This window comes from Periplaneta americana, chromosome 1 (genome assembly GCF_040183065.1).
Source record: "Periplaneta americana isolate PAMFEO1 chromosome 1, P.americana_PAMFEO1_priV1, whole genome shotgun sequence".
Classification (NCBI taxonomy): domain Eukaryota; kingdom Metazoa; phylum Arthropoda; class Insecta; order Blattodea; family Blattidae; genus Periplaneta; species Periplaneta americana.
In genome coordinates, this window is record NC_091117.1 from 45,120,458 (window position 1) to 45,147,384 (window position 26,927).

Consider the following 26,927-nt stretch of genomic DNA (forward strand, 5'->3'; position numbering starts at 1 on the left):
GGAACCGAGATCCCATTTATAGAACCTGAGTCTGTTTTGGGACTATCTCCAAGACCAATAAAGCAAATTTTCAGGAACTGGGCTCTCAAGAAACACAAAAGCTACTGGACTCAATTGGGGACTGTAGATACTCTAAGGTCCTCATAAGAGATTTTAATAAAAGCAGGTCAAGTGACCTGTTAAAACTGAACACGAAACAGCTCCGCTGGGCAGACGATTTCCTTACAGGACACTGTGCTCTCAAGAAGAACCTGTACAGGATGGGACATAACGTCAACCCAGCCTGTGCTCGTTGTTCACAGGGAGTTCAGTCTGTAGGTCATCTGCTGTGCTACTGCAATGCACTCGCTCATCAAAGAGTTCTCATTTTTGGAAAAAATTTTCCAAAGCTTGATGGGCTATCAACTGTCACAGTCCGTAGTTTGACTCAATTCATTAAGAATATCAAAGTATTGGACTGATTTGATATTAGGAGGGAGAAGCGCAATAAATCTTTCAGGTCGCAGTGCCTAGGGCTGTCAAGGGCTCCACATTTAAATTCAATTCAATAGTATATCGACATGGGTAGTTGACCAGATCTTATCCTTGCGTGAGTAGGCCTTTCAGCTGTTGTAAAAAACACGATTTTCTTTTTTCAGTTAAGGTAGTCAATTCTATTCAAAGTTTTTGTCTGAAGAGTTATTAGTCAGTTCTTATCTGCTTAGTGTGTGTAAATGTTTGAAGTTGTTTTTCTCGAGAACAGTGTAACAATAAGTTTTTGTAAATGTGCTTGGAGACTTAATGTCTTAATTGTAAAATAAATTTGATTGACAATATTATTTAGTCAACAATAAATTTTGACATGTATTTTTGGAAAGAAATTAATTTCGTCCATTGTTGTGCAAGCGTTCTGCATCTGCTACCTTTATTGTGAAGTCAGTTTTTATTCATTCAGTACGAGTAGGCTTATATGAGATGTTCGGGTTAAACTGTGTGTTAATAAACACGTGTCTTTGATTGCGAATATAATATTAATTTAATATCACGAATAAATTTAATTTTATATTATACAATGTCATCTCAGTGGATCGGTGGCTAATAAAAGACAGTAAAAATGACAGTTCTACAAATTCATAAATCAATCGAAAATAATTTAATCATATTAGGCTGTTGAAGTTACGTATGTGCAGTGGCGAAACTCCTCCCATTTTCAACAACATATCACGATACGTAAGATATACTGATGATATGACGTTGTTAGTAGAAGAGGAAATGGCACTAAAGGATATGCTACTGGAGGTAAATGACACCTGTGCGCAATATGAGATGAAGATAAATGCAAATAAGACTAAGAGTGTGGTTATAGGTAAAAAACTACAGCCGAATTCTAATTGCGGCAGTAGCGCAAGTGGACAGTTTTAAATACTTGGGGTGTACTATAAGCAGTAACATAAGCTGCTGCCAAGAAGTCAAAAGGAGAATAGCAATAGCCAAGGAAGCTTTTAATACAAAAAGGAGCATCTTCTGCAGATATATGGAAAAAGAACTAAGGAACAGACTAGTGAAGTGCTTTGTATGGAATGTGGCATTGTATGGGGTAGAAACATGGACATTAGGACGAAGTGAAGAGAAGCAGATAGAAGCATTTGAAATGTGGATGTGGAGAAGAATGGAGCGTGTGAAATGGACAGACTGAATAAGAAATGAAGCTGTGCTGGAAAGCGTGGGTCAAGAAAGAGTGATGTTGAAACTGATCAGGAAGAGGAAAAGGAATTGGTTGGGTCACTGGCTAAGAAGAAACTGCCTACTGAAGGATGCACTGGAAGAAGGAATGGTGAATGGGAGAAGATTCCGGGTAGGAGAAGTTATTAAATGATAGACGACATTAAGATACTCGTATATGGATCATATGAGAATACAAAGAAGAAGGCAGACAATATGAAAGATTGGAGAAAGCTGGGTTTCCAGTGAAAGACCTGCCCTTGGGCAGAACACTGAAGGAATCACAATATGCAGCAACAAAATCAGAATTCCGTCATTGCCTGGATGCCACATCAGATATTAGAATTCAACTTTCTTCCTTCTCCCCCAACTTGAAAGAAATTTATGAGATGAGGAAACATTCATTCTTCACATTACCAATTTTAAGGTATTTTTTAATATTATGTATGTAATTACTGAAAAATGTAAGCAGTTTATAAACAGTTTAAAAGTAAACTTGAAAAGTATGTTTCATCTCACGAAATCCGTTTCAGAGATGTTTCTAGATTTATACCCAAGTTTTTATCTTTAGTATTTTGGCAATAATTTCCTTTTTCTTGGATTAATCCTTTCTCTTGTCCTACATACGTATATACATACATACATACTTACTTACATACATTTTATTTTTTATTTTAGTAGGTTATTTTACGACGCTTTACCAACATCTTAGGTTATTTAGCGTCTGAATGAGATGAAGGTGATAATGCCGGTGAAATGAGTTCGGGGTCCAGCACCGAAAGTTACCCAGCATTTGCTCATATTGGGTTGAGGGAAAACCGCGGAAAAAACCTTAACTAGGTAACTTGCCCCGACCGGGATATACATACATGCATGTATACATACATACATACATACACACACGCTCTATTTTTTTCATTTTATTTCTTTTGGATCGAGATAAAAAGTTTCAAAATATCTTTGTATTGAATTACACGAAAAGTTATTGCGTAGAATAAATTTTCAGCGTAGCAACTCAGTATATAAAAAATTTCAATCTTACAGCAGAGAAAGAAGACTAATATCTTAATAACGAAGAAATATCTGACCTAAAAGGTTGCTTAAATCTATTCTTGTGAAATTTCTATCCTTGGTTTTATTTAAGAGGTGTTTACAGAAGATTCGAGAAGATTTCTTTGATACAAATAATGTGTAATGTCATTTTGTCCATTTTTTACATACGAGTTTGCTATTCAACATCATCCATATAGGAAAATGGTGATCACCGGAATCATTGTTAAAACAACAAAGAAATTTTAATATGGAGAGGAGCGAAAAAATAAGAAGAGGTCTTCAGCTGAAGCTTTCGACAAATTCTTTACCAGTGTTAACACCATGTCTACCGACTCGTAAGACTTTTCGGAGAAAAAAAGATTCTGATTTTCTTTGGAAGTGCCCTTTAGAGCTGTCGAGAAGACAACCGAAGAGAATATGTACCTCACAAATGAGAATATTCTTCTCAGCATTTGTTAAAGAGGACAGAACTGGAATATATCAAGAAATGTTACTAGATTTCTAAAAGACGTCATTATAGTGAGTGAAAGTAAAACATCTAGAGTAATAATTGACGGATCTAAGCAAAATACAAAGAATGTTTGCTAAAAATCGAAATTTCTACGAAGTAAAAAACTGCAAATGTAGTGAAGTATCATTCCATTTAATTGGACGGGAAGAAAGACCTAACGTTTATGACTATTATAAGAACTATGCCATGTTCGTACCCTCTAATCTGCCTTTCTGCTAGCAATGTAGGAAAATTCTTGTTTACGTCACGCGTACAGAATCGAAGCGTGCGCTCACCATGACCGGGATCGGGACTTGGGCATAGTTAATATAATGTAAAGAAATTGTTTTCTTACAAGAGCACTTCTTTATGCTACACCGAAATTATAATTCATCCAATTTCTTCTGAGAGAGAGGAATCAGTTGATATTTGTATGTTTACTCTTTTCCATGGGAAAGTCTATCAACTATCGATAATATGATGTATCATAGTTACGAAAATCTTACTCTCCGCTATAATATGAACTTTTATTGGAATGCGTATCATAAGTCGTTTCAAGTTTATGGCCTTTGAAACTAGCGATTTTTACGGAAATACCATAAATTTAGCGCATTGAAACAAGAGAAGTAATGGACTTAAACGAGAACAGACTTCACAGAGTAAAGTATCTCATACATATAATTTTTTTTTCGAAAAATTACATATTAGTAAGATTTTTTGATGTCCGATTTCACGTGGAATGTCCCCTTTGTTGGCGCTATGGAATGTGCGAAACTAAAACGTCATCCATACTGTCATCCATTGGTATCATCTCTATCTCCTGGGCACTGTACGTGAAATTAACTGAACTTCGTGCCTTCGTATGGGTGAGAAGATGAACATTCATTAGTCTTCTCCATTCTTCCTCTCTGTCTCTCTGCCTCTCTCTCTCTCCCTCTCTATCTCTCTCTATATCTATATCACATACATACACACACACACACACGGATTTGTTTATATTACCCCGTCGTGCGTATTTCGTACACCTCTAAGTAGGCCTATATAACACTTTTATATTCGACCATGCCGAAATGTAGTAATTTTATTTTATTGGGTTATTTTACGACTTTGTATCAACATCTAGGTTATTTAGCGTCTGAATGAAATGAAGGTGATAATGCCGGTGAAATGAGTCCTAGGTCCAGCACCGAAAGTTACCCAGCATTTGCTCATATGTAGTAATTATACACCTGGTAGTAGCCCTTTAATGCACCTCATTAAAGTACACCTATTCATTATAGTTCAGTTGTTCAGCCAATGAGAAATCACCATTGTACCATTATAAAACCGCTAGTATCGATTATTCTCGGATATGCAATCGAAAGACAATTAGCGAAACGTCACGGAGGCTGGAAATCCAATACTGTCGCAGAAGGTTATGTTCTGTTACTATAATAATTAGCGTTAATTGTAAATAATATTCAAATAAATTCAATTTGTCATCTCGTTTTTCAATTCTAAATCAATTTCCGGGTTATATCAATATTAATGTTCATGTTATTCTCTGGATTATATTAAGGTCAATGACATTCGTTCCTCGGAAAAAACCAATACTTTCGCGTCTGCGCACATCTCACAATTTAGGTCAGTTCCGCTCTTCACTTAGATAAGCATAACATGAATGTTTATGAATAATTTCAAGTTAGAAATATGGTCGAGCATAAAAAGTCGTATGAATCTTTCCTATAATGGTAATTAAGACTCTCGTATGAAAATTATGAAACTCGCTTGCGCTCGTTTCATAAACAAACATACTCTCGTCTTAATTACTACCATTATAGGCTCGTTGCATAATGTACTATTAACTCACTTCCATAATTTCCGCAGTTTTGACAGATAACAGTACGAATGCACAACTGAAGACTTTCCCCCTTACATTCCACCTCAATCTCTGATACTTACCCTTGGATTCTCGAACTGTAGGCCATCATATCCTGGAGGTTCAGCGGGTATTGCGTTGTTGTCCCCGGTTTCGTTGACATACTGCAGTACCCCCAGCTGGTAGATTTCTTCGGCGGCGCAACCGGACAGCGATTTCACGTGTATCCAGTAGGGACCTCCTGCTTGCTGGCTAGCTTCCAGGACGATGTCGTACCTCTCTCCTAATAAATGTTATTTGATTGATTTGTATTTTTGTTTATTTGTTCAAAGAATCTGAACATCTTTGTCATTATTTCGAGTAACACTTCAGTTTATAATATTATTCCAACTTCTAACATGTTTAAAACCCATTGACATGAGATATAGCTTAGTTTGCACAGTTACTGAGAAGTAGAGTTCTGCGTTTGTTTAACTAAAGCCCCCAAGCAACCCTCAACAGTGTAGATATGTATGGAGTATAGCTTGACGGCATCCAACGCTCCTTAGTTTAGGTCTGCTGTTCAGGGAATATAAGAAGACAAAACAAAGCTAGTGGGTTGGAAATGAGTGGTATAATGGAAGAATTTAGTAGTGAGCACGTCATTAGGAAAGGAGAAAAGCATTTTTTATCATAAACAAGGAAACATTGTTCATTTGAAATGTTTACAATCATTGACTGTAATTTTTAGAGACTCGTAAAGCACGCATTCATAATACGTTTTATTTCAAGTTTGTGCTGGAATTTATAATTTTAATTTCTTAATTCCAAACTTTAATTAGGTATAAAGTATCCATATGCGTTTTGCTTATTGTAAAAATCAGAGGTAGACAAATTCCTGGCCTCAGGTAGCCTTGGCGACTAAAAATTTTATGTGCGCCTGAATTGCTTATTGAGTTCAAAATTCTTAAGACTTCGATTTCTCTTATGTCACTACGACTAAAACATAATGTTAACAAAAGCAGTTGTAGGAAAAAATTCGAACGTGCTTTTTAAATTAATATCGTTACATTTGTTACGCACCTCAAGATATTGTCCTACATAGTTTCAGAGCGTCTCTGAGAGCGTGTGTTTGCATTACATAGATATTAATAGTCTTTAATATATTTCAATAAATGTATCTTTATCTTAGCTCGAGTGGTTTCTTCATTGCATGTCTGGACGAAATGTGGCACTAAAGGGACTGGCTCCTGATTTTTTTAGTCACCCATTCCTATTGAAAATTATCTCTTATTGCGTATAAACAATCTTTAAATATATACTTCTTTATCGTTATTATAGAGTTCGAAGTCGAGACATATTTACTCTGAAGTTAAGTGTACACAGAATAATACAGTGTTTTCAAAGTATCTGGCAAGGTAGTCCTCCCATAGGCCAAACAAGGAAAAAATTAAATGTTCGCCTGAAGGATAAACCTAAACATTACTTTGATTAGAATACGTCGCATTATCGTCTCTAGATTGTAGAAAAGTAATATTATTCTTAGGCCTATAAACAGTTATATAGGGCAATACTATTTATAAAGGAACTTTGTAACAATTTTTGTAATAATAATAATAATAATAATAATAATAATAATAATAATAATAATAATAATAATAATAATAGTAATAGTAATAGTAATAATAATAATAATAATACTTGTTGTTAGAATATCAGAACACTTATTTTGTGCGAGATCGTGCGTATTTGCTTGCTTTCCGCACAAAACCAATACGCGGTAAGTGTGAAATACCACATCCAGTATTCCCAACGTAACACACATAACAATTTCCCTCTTCTTACCGCTTAAGCGCCATATTCATTTTACTGCTTTAGGCTTTTGATTCTTACTGCCTTTAAGGAACCCGGAGGTTCATTACCGCCCTCACATAAGCCCGCCATTGGTCCCAATCCTGAGCAAGATTAATCCATTCTCTATCATCATATCCCACCTCCCTCAAATCCATTGAAGGATTCGTAACAAGCTGTTTTTTACGGTGATGGGTTGTTAGCCCTTCGCCCAACCCCCAAGCTGGAGGACCACCCCTCATCGACTGTCCGCGACTGCTTATTCAACATATTCACAGCTACCCTCCATATCTGGAGGCCGTCTCCTTGATCCGCAACCTGAGGACGCGCCATGCCGTGGTGATAGGGACCCACAATACATGGCTTTAGACTTTTAACATATTATTTTTAGAGACGTTTAACATAGTAATAATTATAAATTGGAAACTTACCACTGCAATTTCACCTAAATTGAACTGTTAATTATTGTTTTTAAATATTTGCAAAAATTAAGTAAACTCTACAACACCACAAAAGTTACTGCATTTGTAATGCAAGTAACATTAGGGAAGCCGTGAAAAATCAACAAGATTCCAGATTCCGATGTTATTACTGCAATATGTTATATAAATAATATTGTTAAAATATTAAAATGAAAAATAAATCATTACATAACCTTACCGTTTGTTTTAAGTTCGCATTTATAGACTGGGGAAAAAAAAAGACAGACGTATATCACGACCTGCTGGAATATAGTAAATACAGAAAATATTTTATAGCAACAATGTTGAAGATAGATATATTTGTTTTCCAAAGTTGCCGTCATTGAACAGAAACCAAGGTGGAGATTTCATTGCAACTAATTAGAAATTCCTCTTTCAGGTATGTAATAAACGATCTTCGCACAAAATAATGTACGATACACGAGCGGTATGTTTGTTTTCATGTTCAACTACGTTTCGCTTTTTCAATCTTTTCCTCGAACATGAAAACGTCAACATACCGCTCTTGTAACGCATATTACTAATTTGTAACTGTAGGCTACATAAATTACAAAATAAGAAAAAGACGCGACATAAACACAGTAATTATGAAACATAGGTCACAGAAATAGACTTGTCTGAAACTAATTAGATTACTATTAAAGAAACAATATTTAGATAAAATATTTAGGAAACGATATGTTCTATACCTCCGTATGACTAAAACTGGTTACCAAGAAACGAATATAATAGGTATTATACCTACTTAAAGTGAAAATAAGTGAAGTAATCTGTTTAGTAAGAATGTAATATTAATAAGAAGTCAAAATGAAAGTTTTGTAGGTTACTTGATAACAAAGTAGAGTAAACTAAGAATCAAATGAATTAAAATGAAGTATTGGTGTCACAAATTAACAGGATTCTTATTTAAAATGTACTGTATGAAATACAAATACAATACAAATAGCTTTTAAGGAACCCGCAGGTTCATTGCCGCCCTCATATAAGCCCGCTATTGATCCCTATCCTGAGCAAGATTAATCCAGTCTCTATCATCATATCCCACCTCCCTCAAATCTATTTTAATATTATCCTCCCATCTACGTCTCGGCCTCCCCAAATGTCTTATATAATAGTGACATTTAACAAAATGTAACATGATTTCTATGTAATTTACATTCATATTTTATATTTTTATATTTCACTTTTCGGCAAGTCGGACAAACAACACAAATTAGTCAAATTGAGCATTTCCCACACCAATATCAGATTTCATTACATGTAACTCATGATTAATTATTCAAATCATTGTTAATCTTATTACTATGAACACCTTATTGGACTTACGTTTAGATTTCGTTGTAACATTTTGAATATCTGATGATGCCGTAGGCGAAAACGTTCATAAAATTTCTTCTGTAAGATGTATTAGCAAATAATAATTTTGCAAAAATGATAAATCATATGATTGAAAACTTTAAAATAAATTTATAATCTAAAAAGAAACAAGTTTATAACTAATTACAAAAAAAAAATAATAAACAAACACATCTTGAAAAGCAATAGAGTGCATATGTGTATCTACAAATAATAGATGAACTGACTTACAGCAGGCTCTGATTTAATTTATACCTCCAATATTACCGCGATTGGAGGTCTTTCAATTGTCATAATTTTCGTGACATTCTTTATTTCAATCTTGACCCTTACGGAAATCCATTGGAAATCTTTGGCGAAAATTATAGAAGGAATCCAATCATGGAGACATTGGTGATACGTCCAAATGTATGCGATGCCCCATTTATTATAATGCAAAGAATAAAAGTCCGAAAGTGCCGAACGAATCCGTTTGGGTGAGTGAGCGCCTACCTTATATTTCGGCATTTCTTCTATGCTTGTTCGCATAGTAATACGGTAAGGCAGATTATTTTTTTATTCCGTTTATTAATCATAGACTGTTCTTGATTTCTCTGCGCGCGTGTTGTACAGTCGTGGCTTTTTGTTTCCGTACGAGAGAGTGGTATAGTTTCGGCTCTTACGCTGTGTCTTGCCGAGAGCCAGCCTGCTCAAACTCCATGGACAATCGTATCAATCATACTGTAAGTTATAGTTAATGAGAAGGTATTTTCACGTTGGAGACAATGATATTATAGATACATAAAGTAGCTACTATTCTTACGAGATTTAAAAAAAATGTTTAAAAAATTAGATTCTGTTATAGATGGCTAGTTTAATGGTCGGGCTTCATAGTACCAATATCAATGTTGTTAAATATAAATTTTCAAATAATTTGTGCAACTGTGAACTCACCTGAATAAAAGACAATAGAAGTGACGCGTATGGGTGTTATAGCGTTTCCGTCAGCTGCTATGACTAATATTCTGTGGCCCTGGACGGCGAACTCCACGGGGCAGGTGGTGCACGTAGCTCCTACGATACGCATCCTGTACCTGTTACCATACTCGACATTGATCCGCGGGTATGGCGTAGTGGTGCGGGCGTTGTTAACCTGAAAATTATACGTTAAAATAAGCATTTTAGCAGTAATTGTTTGATCATGCAATCTTGTAGTATTCAGTTACAGGTACAAGGGGAAATAAGAAAATAAGATTTTATATTTTAGTACTTTTTGCCACCACAGCCAATGCAAGGTGGGGCATTATGATCCAGCTATTTTTAAGTGTTATAAAACATTATTGAGTAAATGGTATATTGGTAAAACTTAGATATCCTTCCACTTCACACACGGGAGAGAAAACATTCTTGAATCATTGAAAACAATCTCATAATCGTGACACATCACTCTAGCGACTAGAGATGAACAAAACTAACTGCCGCTCAAGCTCGCTGTGTTCGCTGCATTTGTCTTTCGAGTCTCGGCTCGTCATTCTCGAAATACGAGTAGCATTTGGTCGGCGTGGAAAGATTTCGTAACTTTAAATAACATACATCATTGAAGTAAATAACATAAATGTGTAAATGAGACAAAAAGACAAAACAGAACAGTATCTTAGTTATCAAAATGTTCTGGTTCTATTATATGATATTACCTATGGTTATATAAATAAAAAAAACCATTTCCGAAATAAAATTTCATTTCTAAGAACCATAAAATATGACATTAATTTATTTTTACTTGAGATTGTACACTTGATCTTAAACATATAAAAAGAAAATTCCTAGCCTTTTAATAAGGGCCTAGTAATTAAATAAAGACTGGGGAACGGATTATTATACACTGAAAGGTAGAGATGATGTTTCAAATAGGCTACTTGATTGTTTACACATATATAACAGTTGCCAAAGTAGATAAAATTTCAGTCAGGTTTGAACAACTGCTGACTTTGGGACTTCGGGAGATGATCAATATCGATTCTCGGAAGACTCACAACGTCAAGGACGCGACGTAATACATTGTCGTGCGGGTCTTCGGCTTTGCGGGCGCTGTTAGTCTGGTTTTCTCGATCGTTGTTCATCTCTACTAGCGACACTATATGATCACTACGAAATATATTGGAGAGTTTTTGCACCTCCCAGCACGATAGACGGTGAACACTGTGTTGACGTCACTGATGAAAGAGCCAATCAGAGCCATTCAACTCATATGAGTAGCGTGCCCGTTATCTCTAGACGGATAACGTACACGAGAACGAAGTTTACCGCTGTTAAAACATGGGATTTACCACTGTGGACGATATTCATCTATGAAGATGGATTAATTATTCAGGCCGAAGTACAAGAAGGCTCAGGAAAAAATTTTTCGTTGAGATTCCAATAGACAAAAATTTGAGTCGTGACGACTCCGCCAAGAGATAATACTCCGTTTAACTCGCCGTAACTCTGAGACCAGTAAAGATTTTGAATAGCGACCTCTTTTAAGATAACTTTCATTCTTTCTCATCATTTCTTTCGCTTTGACTCCTTATCTAACATTAAAAAAATAAAAAGTTTGCCGCTTACCAACTTTTGAAGGTGTAAATGTCTATTGTGAACAGATCACATCGAAGTTAGTATTTTTTCTCACTTTTCAAAAGATATTTTCATTTCGATTTTTTTTCTATATTATCCTTAGACATTGAGCTATCAATTTAAAAACAATTACAGTTCGATTGATTGACTGTCATAGGAGATAAGATATGATAAATAATTTAACGGAAGGCGAAATATTGTACAGGGACATCATTTTATTTTTACTAACATTTCTAATATTAATAAGGTTATAACTTGTTGAGAACTGGAAACACAGTTTGCTACCCTCTTCCACGACTGAAGTTCTATGATACAGGGGTAAATACAAACAAATCACTTTACTAGGTATAGGAGGGAAGAAAAGTAGTTCATCCATTTACGTAAACAAGAAAATATCGCGACTTTAAGTTTGATAATTTTCATTAGGTTTCTGTTTAATCAAACTGCAGTACAGTATTAACAATAAGTGTTTTTACTCACGAATTGATGCGAACTTATTCATTATGCAGTGTATATTATACTGTCTGCAGCACATTGAAGTTAAATTGAAAAATAATCATAATATGGATATTTAAACACATTTTTAAAAATGGTGGCCATTCATTTCTATGCAGGCTTCAGTTCTTTTGTGCATATTATTGCACTATAGACTATTGTACCTGTTTCCAATTACCAGTTATGTCCTTCGTACTAGTACCTAACTTATGTTGAAATAATTCTGTATCAACCCTACAATAGAGTTCCTCACGTACTGTAAATTCAGTCTTCACTTCTGACTGATCCGAAAAGATAAAATTACTCAGACATGCTATCTACTGTCCGTCCAAGTGGTTATGTCGCAGGGGCGTAGAAAGGGTGGGGGAATCACGTGACAGTTAATTATTTAACGAGACCCTTTTATTTAAGTTATTTTAAACAGTTTTATAATATTACATAGACGTCCAATTCCTAACAGAAATTAATGTTTTCAGAAAAGAACTAAGACAGCCCAGTCATTAGCGTTTACAGAGGGGCGAGCAGAAGCGGGTGGGGGAAACCGGTATGCGACGTAGGAAAACGGACGACAGGAACTGTGCGAAAATATGATTCAATATTGAAAGCCCTTTCGTCACTGGAAATTGCGAACATATTTCTCAAACATACTATACTCACTAACTCAGTACTGTTTACTGTGACCGTAAGGCGACTTTGACTGCATATGCGGCCTTGGTTCTGTGTGGAGGATGTGTGGAATTTTACTAGTAGAAGGGGTGGGAGTGAAGTACATTAAAAAACTCAGGTACAATAAAAATCGAATAAAAATAGAATGATGTCCCTGTATAATAGATCCTAATGTTAAAGGAATACGTGCACCGATACCTTACGATATTCTCGAAGTTTTACGAACATGAACATGTAACCAAATACGTCACTACTGAAGTGAACATAACATTAGACGTTTAGCGGGAAACGAGGGTGCGAAAACTCTCTAATATCCCACTCAACTCGCCTCAGATACCTTCCTATCTTAAACATCCCACCGATGATTTTCTCCAAATATTTTGACACACAATAATAATGTAATCCAATGGAAACACCTTGATATTATTGCACTACGTTTACGAAAGCACTCCTTTCTTCGCTATGGTCCAGGATAAATCTTTATTTCTTTGCTATAGTCAATGGTAACTCTATAAATGTACAAAAAATAATGCAATGCATACTAAAAATCTTAACAAATCAATAATTTTAACCTGTAAGTACATTTCAGCAGTGAAGTATGTGAAAGAAAGATCAATTGATTTTAGCTGCAAGTCTGGAGGAAAATTTCCTGGATTTGCGGAATGGGGCTACAGAAGAGCTCTAATTAGTGTTGAATCATTTCCATTTAGCATCTCTGAAAACTTAATGTCTTTATAATGCATTGATTTCCACATATTAAGGAAGTACTTGTTTTATGCATCGCTGCTCTATTTAACGTATGCCTGGACAACCTTTGCACTGCTACCCCTCTTTCGGTACGTTTAAAAATAATATCTGTCAAATGTATGGAGTGATTATTGAATTGACTGTCGAGAAATAAATGTATTTGTTAGGCATGGAATTCCATTTCTTCGATTAAACTACCCGAAGCATTTCCATAGCCGTCTACTTGTTAGTAAATCGCCCTTTTATGTGCTTATTTTAAGAACCTAATGATGAGACAAGTTTACACGGGTGAGTTAAGGAATTTTTACGTGAAGAGTTAAGGAAATTTTACTTTCAATTCGTAACCTTTTGTACTATTAAACTCAAATCCTATATGAGAATCTCCTTACATTGGTTTGACAATCCAGTTTGCTTTAAATACATCACACTACACATGAATGAGGATTGTTTATAGAGTAATATTACTAATACTACTGTAGTTTTTCGTCAACCAACCAAAGTACAGTAAAATCTCATTAATTCGGATCCAGATAAGCCGGACTTCGCTTAATCCGGGGGGGGGGGAATTAAAGAACCTTCTTTTAAGACTTACTTTTATACATTACAACTAAGGAATTACAATAATTACAATATTATATCTACAGTATTAAAAATAAAGAAAATCCAAAAAAAATTTGTATTAAAGTAAGTAAACTATACAAGCAAAATATTATGGATTACACATTCTCCTATACTGCATAGTGTATTTAGGCCTATGCCCTATAAATATACCATAATAAACGTGTTTTGTTGCTGTAAACGGAGTTTTAATGCACTTTATACAGTTCTTTTAGGTTATTTCAGTTAATCCGGACTTTCTTTAAACCGGTCAGCTTATCCCCTAGTTTAGTCCGGATGAACAAGGTTTTACTGCACCACGTTATAACTACAAACACAACAATTGTCTTTGGATAATAATAATAAAAATAATAATAATAATAATAATAATAATAATAATAAATACTTGCCACTGTGTTTCCAATTCCCGTCAGGAGTATAGCCTTGGGATATTGTCCCTTGTCAACCCCCGTAAGACCAGGAAAGTGGTTGTCGGCTGTGTCGTCCATCCAGTCCTGCATTATAATCACGTGTTCGGGCAAATCATAGTCGTACATTGCGCCATTTTCATCGTATTGGTGCACAACGCGGACCACCAAACGCCCTTGCAAGCCATCCAGTTTTTGCATACCTAAACAACATCGCATTAACAATATGAATAAAGAAATACTCGTACATAGGCTTACTTTCAATTTGTTTATGAAGCTTTCGTAGCATGTAAGGGATATTTTTTTAACCACGATAAACATCTGATTTGATGTACAGTCAAATGAAAAGAGGACAACATGCAAAATGAGAGAGAGAGCAAAGTTGGTAACACCTCTTTGTACCAAATAATGACGTGTGGGGAAGGAGACGTGGAATCACAATAATCGATGGACAATCTTTTTTTTTCCGCTGGAAGTAACGTTAGTGATACTTATTTACTTACTTACTTAGTTACTTCCTTATTTACTTACTTACTTACTGGCTTTTAAGGAACCCGGAGGTTCATTGCCGCCCTCACATAAGTCCGCCATTGGTCCCTATCCTGAGCAAGATTAATCCAGTCTCTACCATCATATCTCACCTCCCTCAAATCCATTTTAATATTATCCTCCCATCTACGTCTCGGCCTCCCCAAAGGTCTTTTCCCCTCTGGCCTCCCAACTAACACTCTATATGTATTTCTGGATTCGCCCATACGTGCTACATGCCCTGCCCATCTCAAACGTCTGGATTTAATGTTCCTACTTATGTCAGGTGAAGGATGCAATGCGTGCAGCTCTGCGTTGTGTAACTTTCTCCATTCTCCTGTAACTTCATCCCTCTTAGCCCCAAATATTTTCCTAAGAACCTTATTCTCAAGAACCCTCAATCTCTAGCGAAATTTATAAACTTGTACTTGCAATTTGGGAAAAGGAAATTGTACCAGAACAATGGAAGGAGTTCATAATCGTACCTATTTTTAAGAAGGAGGACAAAACTAACTGTAGTAACTTTCGAGGAATATCACTTTTGTTGACGTCGTACAAAATTTTGTCGAATATCCTTTTGAGAAGACTAACTCCATATGTAGATGAAGTTAATGGGGATCATCAGTGTGGTTTCAGGCGTAATAGTCGACTATTTATCAGATTTTTTGTATTCGACAGATATTGGAGAAAAAATGGGAGTATAAGGGTACAGTGCATCAGTTATTCATAGATTTCAAAAAGGCGGTTAAGAGAGAAGTTTTATATGATATTCTTATTGTATTTGGTATTCCCAAGAAACTAGTTCGATTAATTAAAATGTGTCTTAGTGAAACTTACAGCAGAGTCCGTATAGGCCAGTTTCTATCTGATGCTTTTCCAATTCACTGCGGGCTAAAGCAGGGAGATGCACTATCACCTTTACTTTTTAACTTCGCTCTAGAATATGCCATTAGGAAAGTTCAGGATAACACAGAGGGTTTGGAATTGAACGGGATACATCAGCTTCTTGTCTATGCGGATGACGTGAATATGTTAGGAGAAAATCCACAAACGATTAGGGAAAGCGCGGAAATTGTACTTGAAGCAAGTAAAGAGATTGGGTTGGAAGTAAATCCTGAAAAGCCTAAGTATATGATTATGTCGCGTGATCAGAGTGTAGTACGAAATGGAACTATAAAAGTTGGAGGTTTATCCTTCGAAGAGGTGGAGAAATTCATATATCTTGGAGCAACAGTAACAAATATAAATTATAGTCGGGAGGAAATTAAACACAGAATAAATATGGGAAATGCCTCTTATTATTCGGTTGAGAATCTTTTGTCATCAAGTCTGCTGTAAAAATCTGAACGTTAGTGATACGAGTATTATTCCAACATCTAAAATGGAGTCCACCGCTGTGGAGTAATGGTTAGCATGTCTAGTCAATTAAACGAGTGGGCCCGGGTTCAAATCCTGGTTGGGGCAAGTTACCTGGTTGAAGTTTTTTCCGGGGTTTTCCCTCAACTCAATAAGAGCAAATGCTGTTTAACTTTCGGCGTTGGACCCCGGACTCATTTCGCCGGCATTATCACCTTCATCTCATTCAGACGCTGTATAACCATAGCAGTTGAAAAGCGTCGTAAAATAACAAATAAGAACATCTAAAATGGAGGCGAATAAAGAAGAGGAGAGGCGTGGTTATTTTTTTTTAACTGCTGACCTCCCTGGAGAACATTGAATCTGTCGTGCACGGCGAGGCGAACACAGCATGTCACATTCACGTGTGCTGAGCACAAGAAATTCTGAGAGGAACGCAAGCCACTGTCAAAAAGTCGTGATGAGGTTCTTCAACAGGAAGGGCCCACTGCTTGACTTTCTCTAGCATGGGGCCACAATCAGTGCGCAGCGCTGTGAAGACATTTTGCATAAGTGAGGTGTATTATCAACAGGCTTCGAGACTTTGGACCCGATACAATAAGTTTACTGTGCATGCACTATAGGTTGTTGACTCGCTGCAGGTAGTGAAAGGTAGAGATGTGTTGAGGTAACAACGTTGCTATTTAGAGTACAGTACGGTAGTATGGAGAAACACACACATATGTACAGCTGTTAAAAGAAAAAGTGGCCGCTCTCCTGAAACAAAGTTCCGTTCGGGTATCTTCGCTACAATTCGGAGACAGGCGATGTTACATGTTGTTGGAACACGTTGCCTGATATCTACAGTTATAATTGAAGTATACTGTGTGTTATTCGATAGCACAATGGTAGCGTTCAGACCTCTTATTCATGAGGTCCTGCGTTCGACTACAACCTCGTGCTTTTTATGTCCTTTTTTGTTACGTTTTTGAGAGAGACAAACTATACCTAATGGCTCCTTTCTCTTTTACGATTATTTTAGTAATTAACATCAGGTTCATTAATATATTATGCCATGACTTTATCATTATCATTATGATATTGTGGCTGCAAATGGAAAGAAAAAAGATTTTATTCTGAATAAAATATCTTTCGTGGCATAAACATAACAAATTTACTGGCGTCGGCCTTAAAACATTCAAACAATTAATCGTTCAAAAAACAAAACAAAAAGCCACAATTCAATATTTAGTCTATCTTCCTCTTATCTCGATCATCTTGCAGTCGAGTGGGCATGGAATCGACTAGTCTTTGCAAATAGCGACTGTTCTTAGACACGATATTCCAGGCATTCTGAACATACCCACATACATAAGTGTTCTGTCCATGGGCATGTCTTTCATTGCAAACCCAGCAATCTCCAATCTTTCCTATTTTCTGCCATCCTCTTAGTCTCCGCATATGATCCACATATCCTAATGTCGTCTATTATTCTTTTCCACCAGAGACCCAACAAATTCCTTTTTCTCTTTCTAATCAGTTTCAGCATCATTCTTTCTTCACTCACTTTTTCAAACACAATTTTATTTCTTATTCTGTCTGTCCACTTCACGCTCACCGTTCTTCACCACATCCACATTTCAAATGCTTCAATTCTTTTCTCTTCATTTCGTCGTAATGTCCATGTTCCTTCCCCATACAATGCCACACTCCACACAAAGTACTTCACTAGTCTCTTCCTTAGTTCTTTTTCCAGAGGTCCGCAGAATATCCTTCTTCTTCTATTAAAAGCTTCCTTTGTTCATGTTTGCAGTTTTTCTTGGGAAGGATAGGCCTAAATGCGGTAACATCCCGTTGCTTTCCGCACACCACTATCTCTTTCTCATCTTAGACTATTAAATTCCAGGGGACCCAAGCGTGGAGATGAGGACTAATTGGGCCCTCCGGACTTCACCGAAAGTCACGGCAAGGGTTAAATATTAATTCTATCAGGATGTTTGACCCGATCAGAGACCGGGAAATCTCAATTAGCCTTTGCCCCCCGCATCCTGGACTAGCTTCTAAGAATCATCAGAAAATCTTAGAGTGTGATTGGGCCAATTTTTCCGAAAATGTTTCCACACTTTTGCCCTCGTAGCTCACCGGACGAACGTCGGAATTTAGATGTCAACGTCTCAGGTTCAATTCCTCGTTACTCCTTTTCATTTTATTGTGGTTGAAGATAGTATAATGTAATAATACAAAAAGAAAAACTAATACCAGTATTATGCAACTGGATTTTTCCAAACCTAATATTAAATTTATGTTATTTATATCGCTAAAGAACGATTACAATATAAATAACTAGAATATTATTTATACAGTATCACTAAAGAAAGATAACACAATATAAATGATAAATATCGGTTTGTTTAATTAATGTAAGATATTATATAATACTTATTTAATTATCTAAATAAAATAACCTATTTTACAAAGAAAGATGGTTATTTGTGTTATAATAATTACTTACATAAAATACAGATTATTTATATTGCGAAAGAACAATAATAATATAAATAACTTGAATATTATTTTATAATGCTAATGAAGGAAAACAGAATATAAATGAAAACTTGAATATTATCTATATCGCTAAAGAACGATAACAATATAAAAAACGTGAATATTATTCATATCGGAATTTCACAGATTTATTACAGATTTATTTAAGAAATTGTAGAAGAATAGTAACTAGTAACAGTGTCCTATTTATTCTTCTTGGAGCCAAATTTGTAACTTTTAAAAATGTGGTTACTATGTTAAAGTGTATGTGTTGTAACGGATGCTTGATTTGTTATGTATGTGAGTCAGTTATGTGATGCTTGATGTCGTCGCAATGCCGTAATTATAGTTTGATTGTGTTTGTGTGACTATTGTGTATTAATTTATGATGTATGGTACGGAAAGCTGCGTATTTGTGTTATAGAAGTGTTACGTATGTGTGTTGTTAATGTTTTTGTATGTTTCAAATTGATACCTGATATTTATTTTGCAATCGCAATGCCTAATTTACGGTTTGTTTATGTTTTGTTTACATCGCGTAAGCTAATTTAATTTTCTTTTCCATTTCTCTTTATGCTTATCTTTTTTGTGTATGAAACTATAGCCCTAACATACATATGTAAAATAGGGCTAACCACCATTGGAGATACAATAATAATAATTGTTATTCATATCGTTATAAAACGATAACAGAATACAAATGATGACTTGAATTTTATTCATATCTCTAAAGAACGATAACAAAATATAAATAACGTGATATCCATAAAGAACGATAACTGAATATAAATGATAATTTGAATAGCATTTACATCGCTAAAGAACAATTAAAAATAAAATGAAAACTTGAAGAAGGCCCGAACCCACAACCTTTGAATCATTAAACAAGCACTCTACCGCTGGCCTACGAGGCGCAGACATGGAATACTTTCCTAGTTCGGGAACTGCTTGTACAAGCACATGCATCGTGTAACATCGCCGCGACCCGAAGTGGACTTTGAAAATATTCGCTGTTCACGAGTGCGGCCACTTTTTTTTTTTTGACAACTGTACATTCTGAAAGTAAATATACATTACACAATGACAATGTCAAAAGGATGTGAAGAGCATTAGTTGTCCTGTCTTTTATAAACATTTGTGTTTAATTATACACAGTGTTAATGGTGTAAATAATGTAGCAATTTTAATTTTTTCATTTATCCTATTGGTCGTCTTTAGGAAGTGCAGTTACAGTACCGAATTGCAATGTAGGCCTACCTACTACAAGATACATTCTCAGTGTCTCAAACGTAAATCTTTTTCGGTTATCTGCCAAAGTTTGTACTGTGGAAAGCTGCGCTCTACGTCGCATGACCTGATAGGAGCAAAACGAAAAAAACCTAACATCATTGCAGTCTCTAAGAGACAGTCCTTTATTCTCGGGTGACTCTATGTCCACTAATTTGCTGTTTATGTTACACAATGATCCATATCTGTTATTTTTACGTAAAATTGATTTCCACTTCTGTTTTACACATTCAGTAACGGGTGTACTTGATGTCTCATTAATTCTCTGCATCATTTTCTAAATTAATTTGAGGGCTTCCGGCATCTCTTGCTCTGACTTTTCTAATCGTGTAATAGTTGCAGACACAGTTTGAAAATAGGTTTGTATAAAAACCAAATTATTCGTCAGAACCTTCAAAACCAGAGCGTTTTCCTTTGCGTATTTGTTGTCATTCATTCTACAGTACCCCCACCCACTGTACGCTTTACCACTATACACAGAACGCTGTTATGCGAATTCCCCACTGAACTGATCTATTGGGTCCGAAGTCTCGAAGCCTGGTTATCAAATAGAATCGCCTTGGAATGCTATCAAACGGCGTTTCCTTGTCCATGATAACGCTCGTTCCCATACTGGACAATAGGTGCGAAATACGGTTGAAAGATTTGGCTGGAAATCACTTCAACAAACGCCCTACAGTAAATTATATTAGGTTAGTGAACGGTGGCTAGGGGCGGGTTAGGGACGACCCTTTGAACGTCGGCGACTGAGGCCTGTTGTACACCCCGAATTTATGGGATGAGATATACCAGTCCATCAACCGCATGTGACCCCTCACCCGCTTACCTAATGGGGCCCCCCTACCCTCCCCGCCCTAAGTTCATACCGCCAAGTTGACCACGCATCACAAGATCCATTCCAACGGCCCTTCCAAGGCGTTCTTAAGGAATGAATCCTGCCAGAAATATTGCAGTAATCGGATGTCCATAATTGCGTGTGTGTGTGTGTGTGTGTGTGTGTGTGTGTGTGTGTGTGTGTGTGTGTGTGTGTGTATATATATATATATATATATATATATATATATATACTCCGTGTGTTTTCAGACATTAATTCAGTATTTTTTCTTTTCTTTTCAGGTAAGCACAGAGTTTAACATCATGTTATTGGTGAGTGATTTACAAGTTTTCTTTCCTTTTTCTGAAAGCTATTATAAATTATGTTATCAATTGTCATAGAACTCATTTTATTGCAAAGATCTTAGTATCATAGAAAGGATTGCTAAATTAAAATTATAAATCATTACTAGTGAGGTCTGTATTAAGTTTTGAAATTTTGTTGCATCACGAAAAAATTAAAATGCAAAAATAGAATTTGTGCAGGTTAATACAATTAAAATGTTTCTTCTCTTGCAGTTGGGTAATGGATTCATATACACTGAAATTCTTGCTATTTTAATCTGAAATCTTGATAATAGCTTTGAAAATAGAAACAAGTTTATTCGAAAATATGATGTAGAATAATTTATTTTGACACTATAATTATCTGTCACATGAATGAGATTTAAGTATTTAGTATAGCAGTGACTAATTAATGGAGAGTGATAAGTTTGGGAGACAATCACCATTTTAAAAATTAGAAATCTTAACTTATTTCTAAAAAAAACTACTGACTGCAGATATTAATTCAATAAGCGTAGGAAAAAGGAATTAAGAATAATTTTAACACAGTGTCGTGAAATCTTGATAAAAATTCCTTAAAATTTGAAGCGTTCATTTTTAATGGAACACAGTAAAACAGTTTTAGAACGTAATATTATTTACATATTTCATTAAGTTAATGCCAGAAATTGTGTTCCAAAATATAAAAGAGGTTAGGATTTGTTAATAAAACTATAGGCCTAGCCGCAAGCCATGATAATAGCGTGTGACACAATTCGGCGATTCTTAGCTCCTTGATATTTCAAAAACATTGAAACATAATATTATAACATTACATAGCCTATTCCGATATTTTTAGTTACAGTCATTTAATGGACTGCGCGTTAGAAGATTGCCATAGATTTTTTAACAGTGGGGGAACAATGTGCAGTAGGCTATGTATAAATCGTATGTAGTGATGAACGAAGATGTAATTGGGCGTATGATTTGGCCTCTATACAACAAAACATCTTCCAATAGCTTCCTTTGAATTTAGTCAGTAGAACACACTTATTGCTTATCAGTCAAATTTATTTTATAAAGAATAGAGGAAGAATAAGAAACTACATAATTGAGAACCTGAACATTATGTCTTTCGATATTATTTTCCTGAGTTGAATCAACAGTAATCTCACTATAGCATTTTATTTATCTAGAGAAAATCAGAACTCGAGTGGGATTTAATATACGATTTCACGATTAGAAGAAAGTGTATAAAGATTAGAACAAAATTAAAGTATTCTAATACAAAAAATTAATTGAATTGCTAAAATTCTATTTCACTAATATTAGCTTCACCAAAACGTTTGAACGGAGCCGCCATTTTCAGTTCACTATCTATGCGGGAAACAAATGATGATCGCAAGACATGTTTCTTACTACCGGTACCGTAAACAATCTGCAGTTTGAAATATTGGAAAACAAAGAAACAAATGCTAGGGAGGTGATAAAATAGTAGGGATAAGCACCTATGATTGGTTGAAACACGTCGATCCGTGCCGTCTTATAGGTCAAAAAGTAGTATGACGTAGTAAAAGTATAGTAGTAAGTAGAAAAAATTCCCTAAAATTTATCATTAGAATTTTATCAAAAATAGAAAGTTACGGGCTATAAATTATCACGAGCCATGAAGAACTGACTAGACTCCACTGTTTATCGAAAACGATAAGATCATCAACACTGTATTTTCCGACAGATTTTCCTCGTTTTATTCAGTAGAACACGTTTTCAAAGTTTATCAACTGAATTTTGTAAGAAAGAGGGAAAGAATAAGGACAACATTCCGGGCATTGTGTATTTAACTTGATAAATAGATAACGATAATACCGGTACTAAGAATAGCAAACTTTCCGGTATATTTTTCCAAGGTTAATCAGTAGAACATGCCTTGGAAGTTCATCAGTCGGATTTTGTAAGCTATTGAGAAAGGTTGAAAACAAGAGATTAGAGATATAAGATTTTTTAATTTTATATCTAGAAAACCATAAGACTAAGAACATCGTATGCTGCGATATTTTTCAGCGATTTGCATCAATACAACACGTTCTAGAGTTTATTTTATAAGACATTACAATAACAATGAAGGCAACATATACAGTATACTATACATTTGACACGTACAGAACGATAAGACTAAGAAATCTGCAACATTCGATATTTTTCACTCATTTTAATCACTGGAACACGTCTAAAGTTATTGGTTCATTTTATAAGCAATAGAGTAAGAATGAAGCCAACATATTGCGTATATTTACAACTAGACACGTAGAAAATGATACGACTAAGAAGTATCCATTCTCATCTTTTCTTACTCTTTTCAATCAGTAGAACACGTTTAAAGTTTATCAGTTCATTTTATAAGCAATAGAGTAATAATGAAGGCAACGTATAGTGTATATTTACATCTTGACACGTAGAAAACGATAAGATTAAGAACTCTCCATTCTCCAATACTTTCTACTGATTTTAATCAGTAGAACACGTCTGAAAATTATCAGTTCATTTTATAAGCAATAGAGTAAAAATCAAGACAACATAGAGGGTACACTTTTAACTTGACACGTAGAAGACGATAAAACTAAAACCTCTCCATCCTCCGATACATTTTACTGATTTTAATCAGTAGAATACGTCTGAAATTTATCAGTTCATTTTATAAGCGGTAGAGTACGAAAGAAAACAATAGAGGGTACACTTTTAACTTGACACGTAGAAGACGATAAAACTAAAACCTCTCCATCCTCCGATACATTTTACTGATTTTAATCAGTAGAATACGTCTGAAATTTATCAGTTCATTTTATAAGCGGTAGAGTACGAAAGAAAACAATAGAGGGTACACTTTTACCTTGAAACGTAGAAGACGACAAAACTAAGAACTCTCCATCCTCCGATATTTTTTACTGATTTTAATCAGTAGAATACGTCTGAAATTTATGAGTTCATTTTATAAGCAGTAGAGTAAGAATGAAGAGAACATAGAGGGTACACTTTTAACTTGACACGTAGAAGACTATAAAACTAAGAACTATCCATCCTCCGATACTTTTTACTGATTTTAATCAGTAGAATACGTCTGAAATTTATCAGTTCATTTTATAAGCAGTAGAGTAAGAATGAAGACAACATAGAGGGTACATTTTTAACTTGACACGTAGAAGACAATAAAACTAAGAACTCTCCATCCTCCGATACTTTTTACTGATTTTAATCAGTAGAACACGTCTGAAATTTATCAGTTCATTTTATAAGCAGTAGAGTAAGAATGAAGACAACATAGAGGGTACACTTTTACCTTGACACGTAGAAGACGATACGACTAAGAACTCTCCATCCTCCGATACATTTTACTGATTTTAATCAGTAGAATACGTCTGAAATTTATCAGTTCATTTTATAAGCTGTAGAGTAAGAATGAAGACAACATAGAGGATACACTTTTAACGTGACACGTAGAAGACGATAAAACTAAGAACTCTCCATCCTCCGATACTTTTTACTGATTTTAATCAGTAGAATACGTCTGAAATTTATCAGTTCATTTTATAAGCAGTAGAGTAAGAATGAAGAGAACATAGAGGATACACTTTTAACTTGACACGTAGAAGACGATAAAACTAAGAACTCTCCATCCTCCGATACCTTTTACTCATTTTAATCAGTAGAATACGTCTGGAATTTATCAGTTCATTTTATAAGCAGTAGAGTAAGAATGAAGACAACATAGAGGGTACACTTTTAACCTGACAAGTAGAAGACGATAAGACTAAGAACTCTCCATCCTCCGATACTTTTTACTGATTTTAATCAGTAGAATACGTCTGAAATTTATCAGTTCATTTTATAAGCAGTAGAGTAAAAATGAAGACAACATAGAGGGTACACTTTTAACTTGACACGTAGAAGACGATAAAACTGAGAACTCTCCATCCTCCGATACCTTTTACCGGTACTCATTTTAATCAGTAGAACACGTCTGAAATTTATCAGTTCATTTTATAAGCAGTAGAGTAAGAATGAAGACAACATAGAGGGTACACTTTTAACCTGACAAGTAGAAGACGATAAGACTAAGAACTCTCCATCCTCCGATACATTTTACTGATTTTAATCAGTAGAACACGTCTGAAATTTATCAGTTCATTTTATAAGCAGTAGAGTAAGAATGGAGACAACATAGAGGGTATATTTTCAACTTGTCGCGTAGAAAACGATAAGACTAAGAACACTTCCGATACTTTTACCTCAGTTTAATGAGTAGAACACGTCCTAAACTTTATGTTTTGAACTTTATAAGCAATAGAGGAAGAATGAAGACGAATAATTTTTTTATATTTCTTGAACTCGGTACTTTCAAAATGATATGCCTAAGAACACTGCATCTTTAATTTTTTTTTGTCGATTATCGACAGTTGATCATGCGCTGGAAGTTTGAAAGTCGAATTATGTAAGCAGTGTAAAAGGCATAGAGACAACATATTTGGCATGATTTATATTTTCAACTTGACATTTAGAAAACGATAACACTAAGAATACTTCCGTTACTTTTGCGTGAGTTTAGTCAATAGAACACGTCCTAAAGTTTATCAGTGTTTTTAAAATTCCTTTTTAGAATGAAAAAATTATTTCTTCGGTCAAATTTCTCCATATGTAAAGGACAAAACTAAAATTCTTTCAATCATATATTATCATAACACACTGCTCTCTTAAAGTGACTAAACATATTGGAATCAATCAGTGGCTTTACCAAAACACGCAATGAAATATTTCATATAAAGCAATTATTATCTTACAAGGGAAGTACCCCAGCTCGAACGGCTAAAACCTGGTGTAAATGCGTTTAAAATGCAGAGCTGTGCTTGTTCTACCACCCATCAAGGTTATTGATCTGTAAAACTCCGCAGAGACTGATGACTAGAGAAGCACAAATCGCTGAAGGAACAACACCGTGTAACAGACAGTTATGACAAGGAGATCCACAAAATACATAAATGAGGTATTGTGTGGCAAGAAGCTACACGACATTTGCTTTAAATAATATACGAGTATAGGGTATTTCAAAACTCAGTTGCAACATTAAACCGCTATAAATATTATAATATGAGATAGGGAAAAAACAAAAACATCACAGTGTTGGACAAACAACGGAGTTTACAAAACATTGGGAAGATGTTTGCTGTTCTCTTGTTCAACGTACAGCTTTCTTTCTGCGACACCATGTACAGCATTTTGGAGATAATGTCTTCGAATATTGGCAATTTCTTGCGAGATGGCGTCTTTCAGTTGCAGTAGGATTGTTGGATGTGTCAGGAAAACTCGTTCTTTAAGGTAACTCCACAACCAAAAGTCGGCCGGACTGAAACCTGGAGATCGCGGAGGTCACATTGTTGGAGTGAAGGTAAGTATTCACTTTGACTTGCAGTTCCTTTATTTCCTGGAGAGGACGTTCCAGAACTGTTGGAACTCTCATACCCATGTGCTGTTTCTTCTCCGCCATCAGACTCACAATCACTATTCCTATCCAATATGTCGGTATCTACTTCTGATAATTCCCCGTAGTATTTTTGCATTATAATGTCACGTAACATGCATGTAAACGTCTCATCCTCCACTCCAATTACATCCTCATTATTCGGTATGTAAGTTCGACGTACATTTTCGCGCAGCAGGTAAACAGTGTTCACAGGATTAATTGACTTCAGCCTACTCATGTCTGCCGTTAGTACGTGGACTTCACTATTGAACACCGCAATGGTCTCGCT

General features: G+C 35.3%; 1 protein-coding gene across 1 annotated transcript in view; it reads right to left on the reverse strand.

The window, feature by feature from the left end:
* LOC138690925 (uncharacterized) overlaps positions 1-26,927 on the reverse strand; it is a 125,824-nt gene that overhangs the window by 13,887 nt on the left and 85,010 nt on the right. Inside the window, exons 7-9 of the mRNA XM_069821080.1 lie at positions 14,278-14,498; positions 9,704-9,902; positions 5,186-5,385 (exon numbers count right to left, since the gene is read on the reverse strand). Of these exons, the coding sequence (XP_069677181.1) occupies positions 5,186-5,385; positions 9,704-9,902; positions 14,278-14,498 (620 nt within the window). The remainder of the gene's footprint in view (positions 1-5,185; positions 5,386-9,703; positions 9,903-14,277; positions 14,499-26,927) is intronic.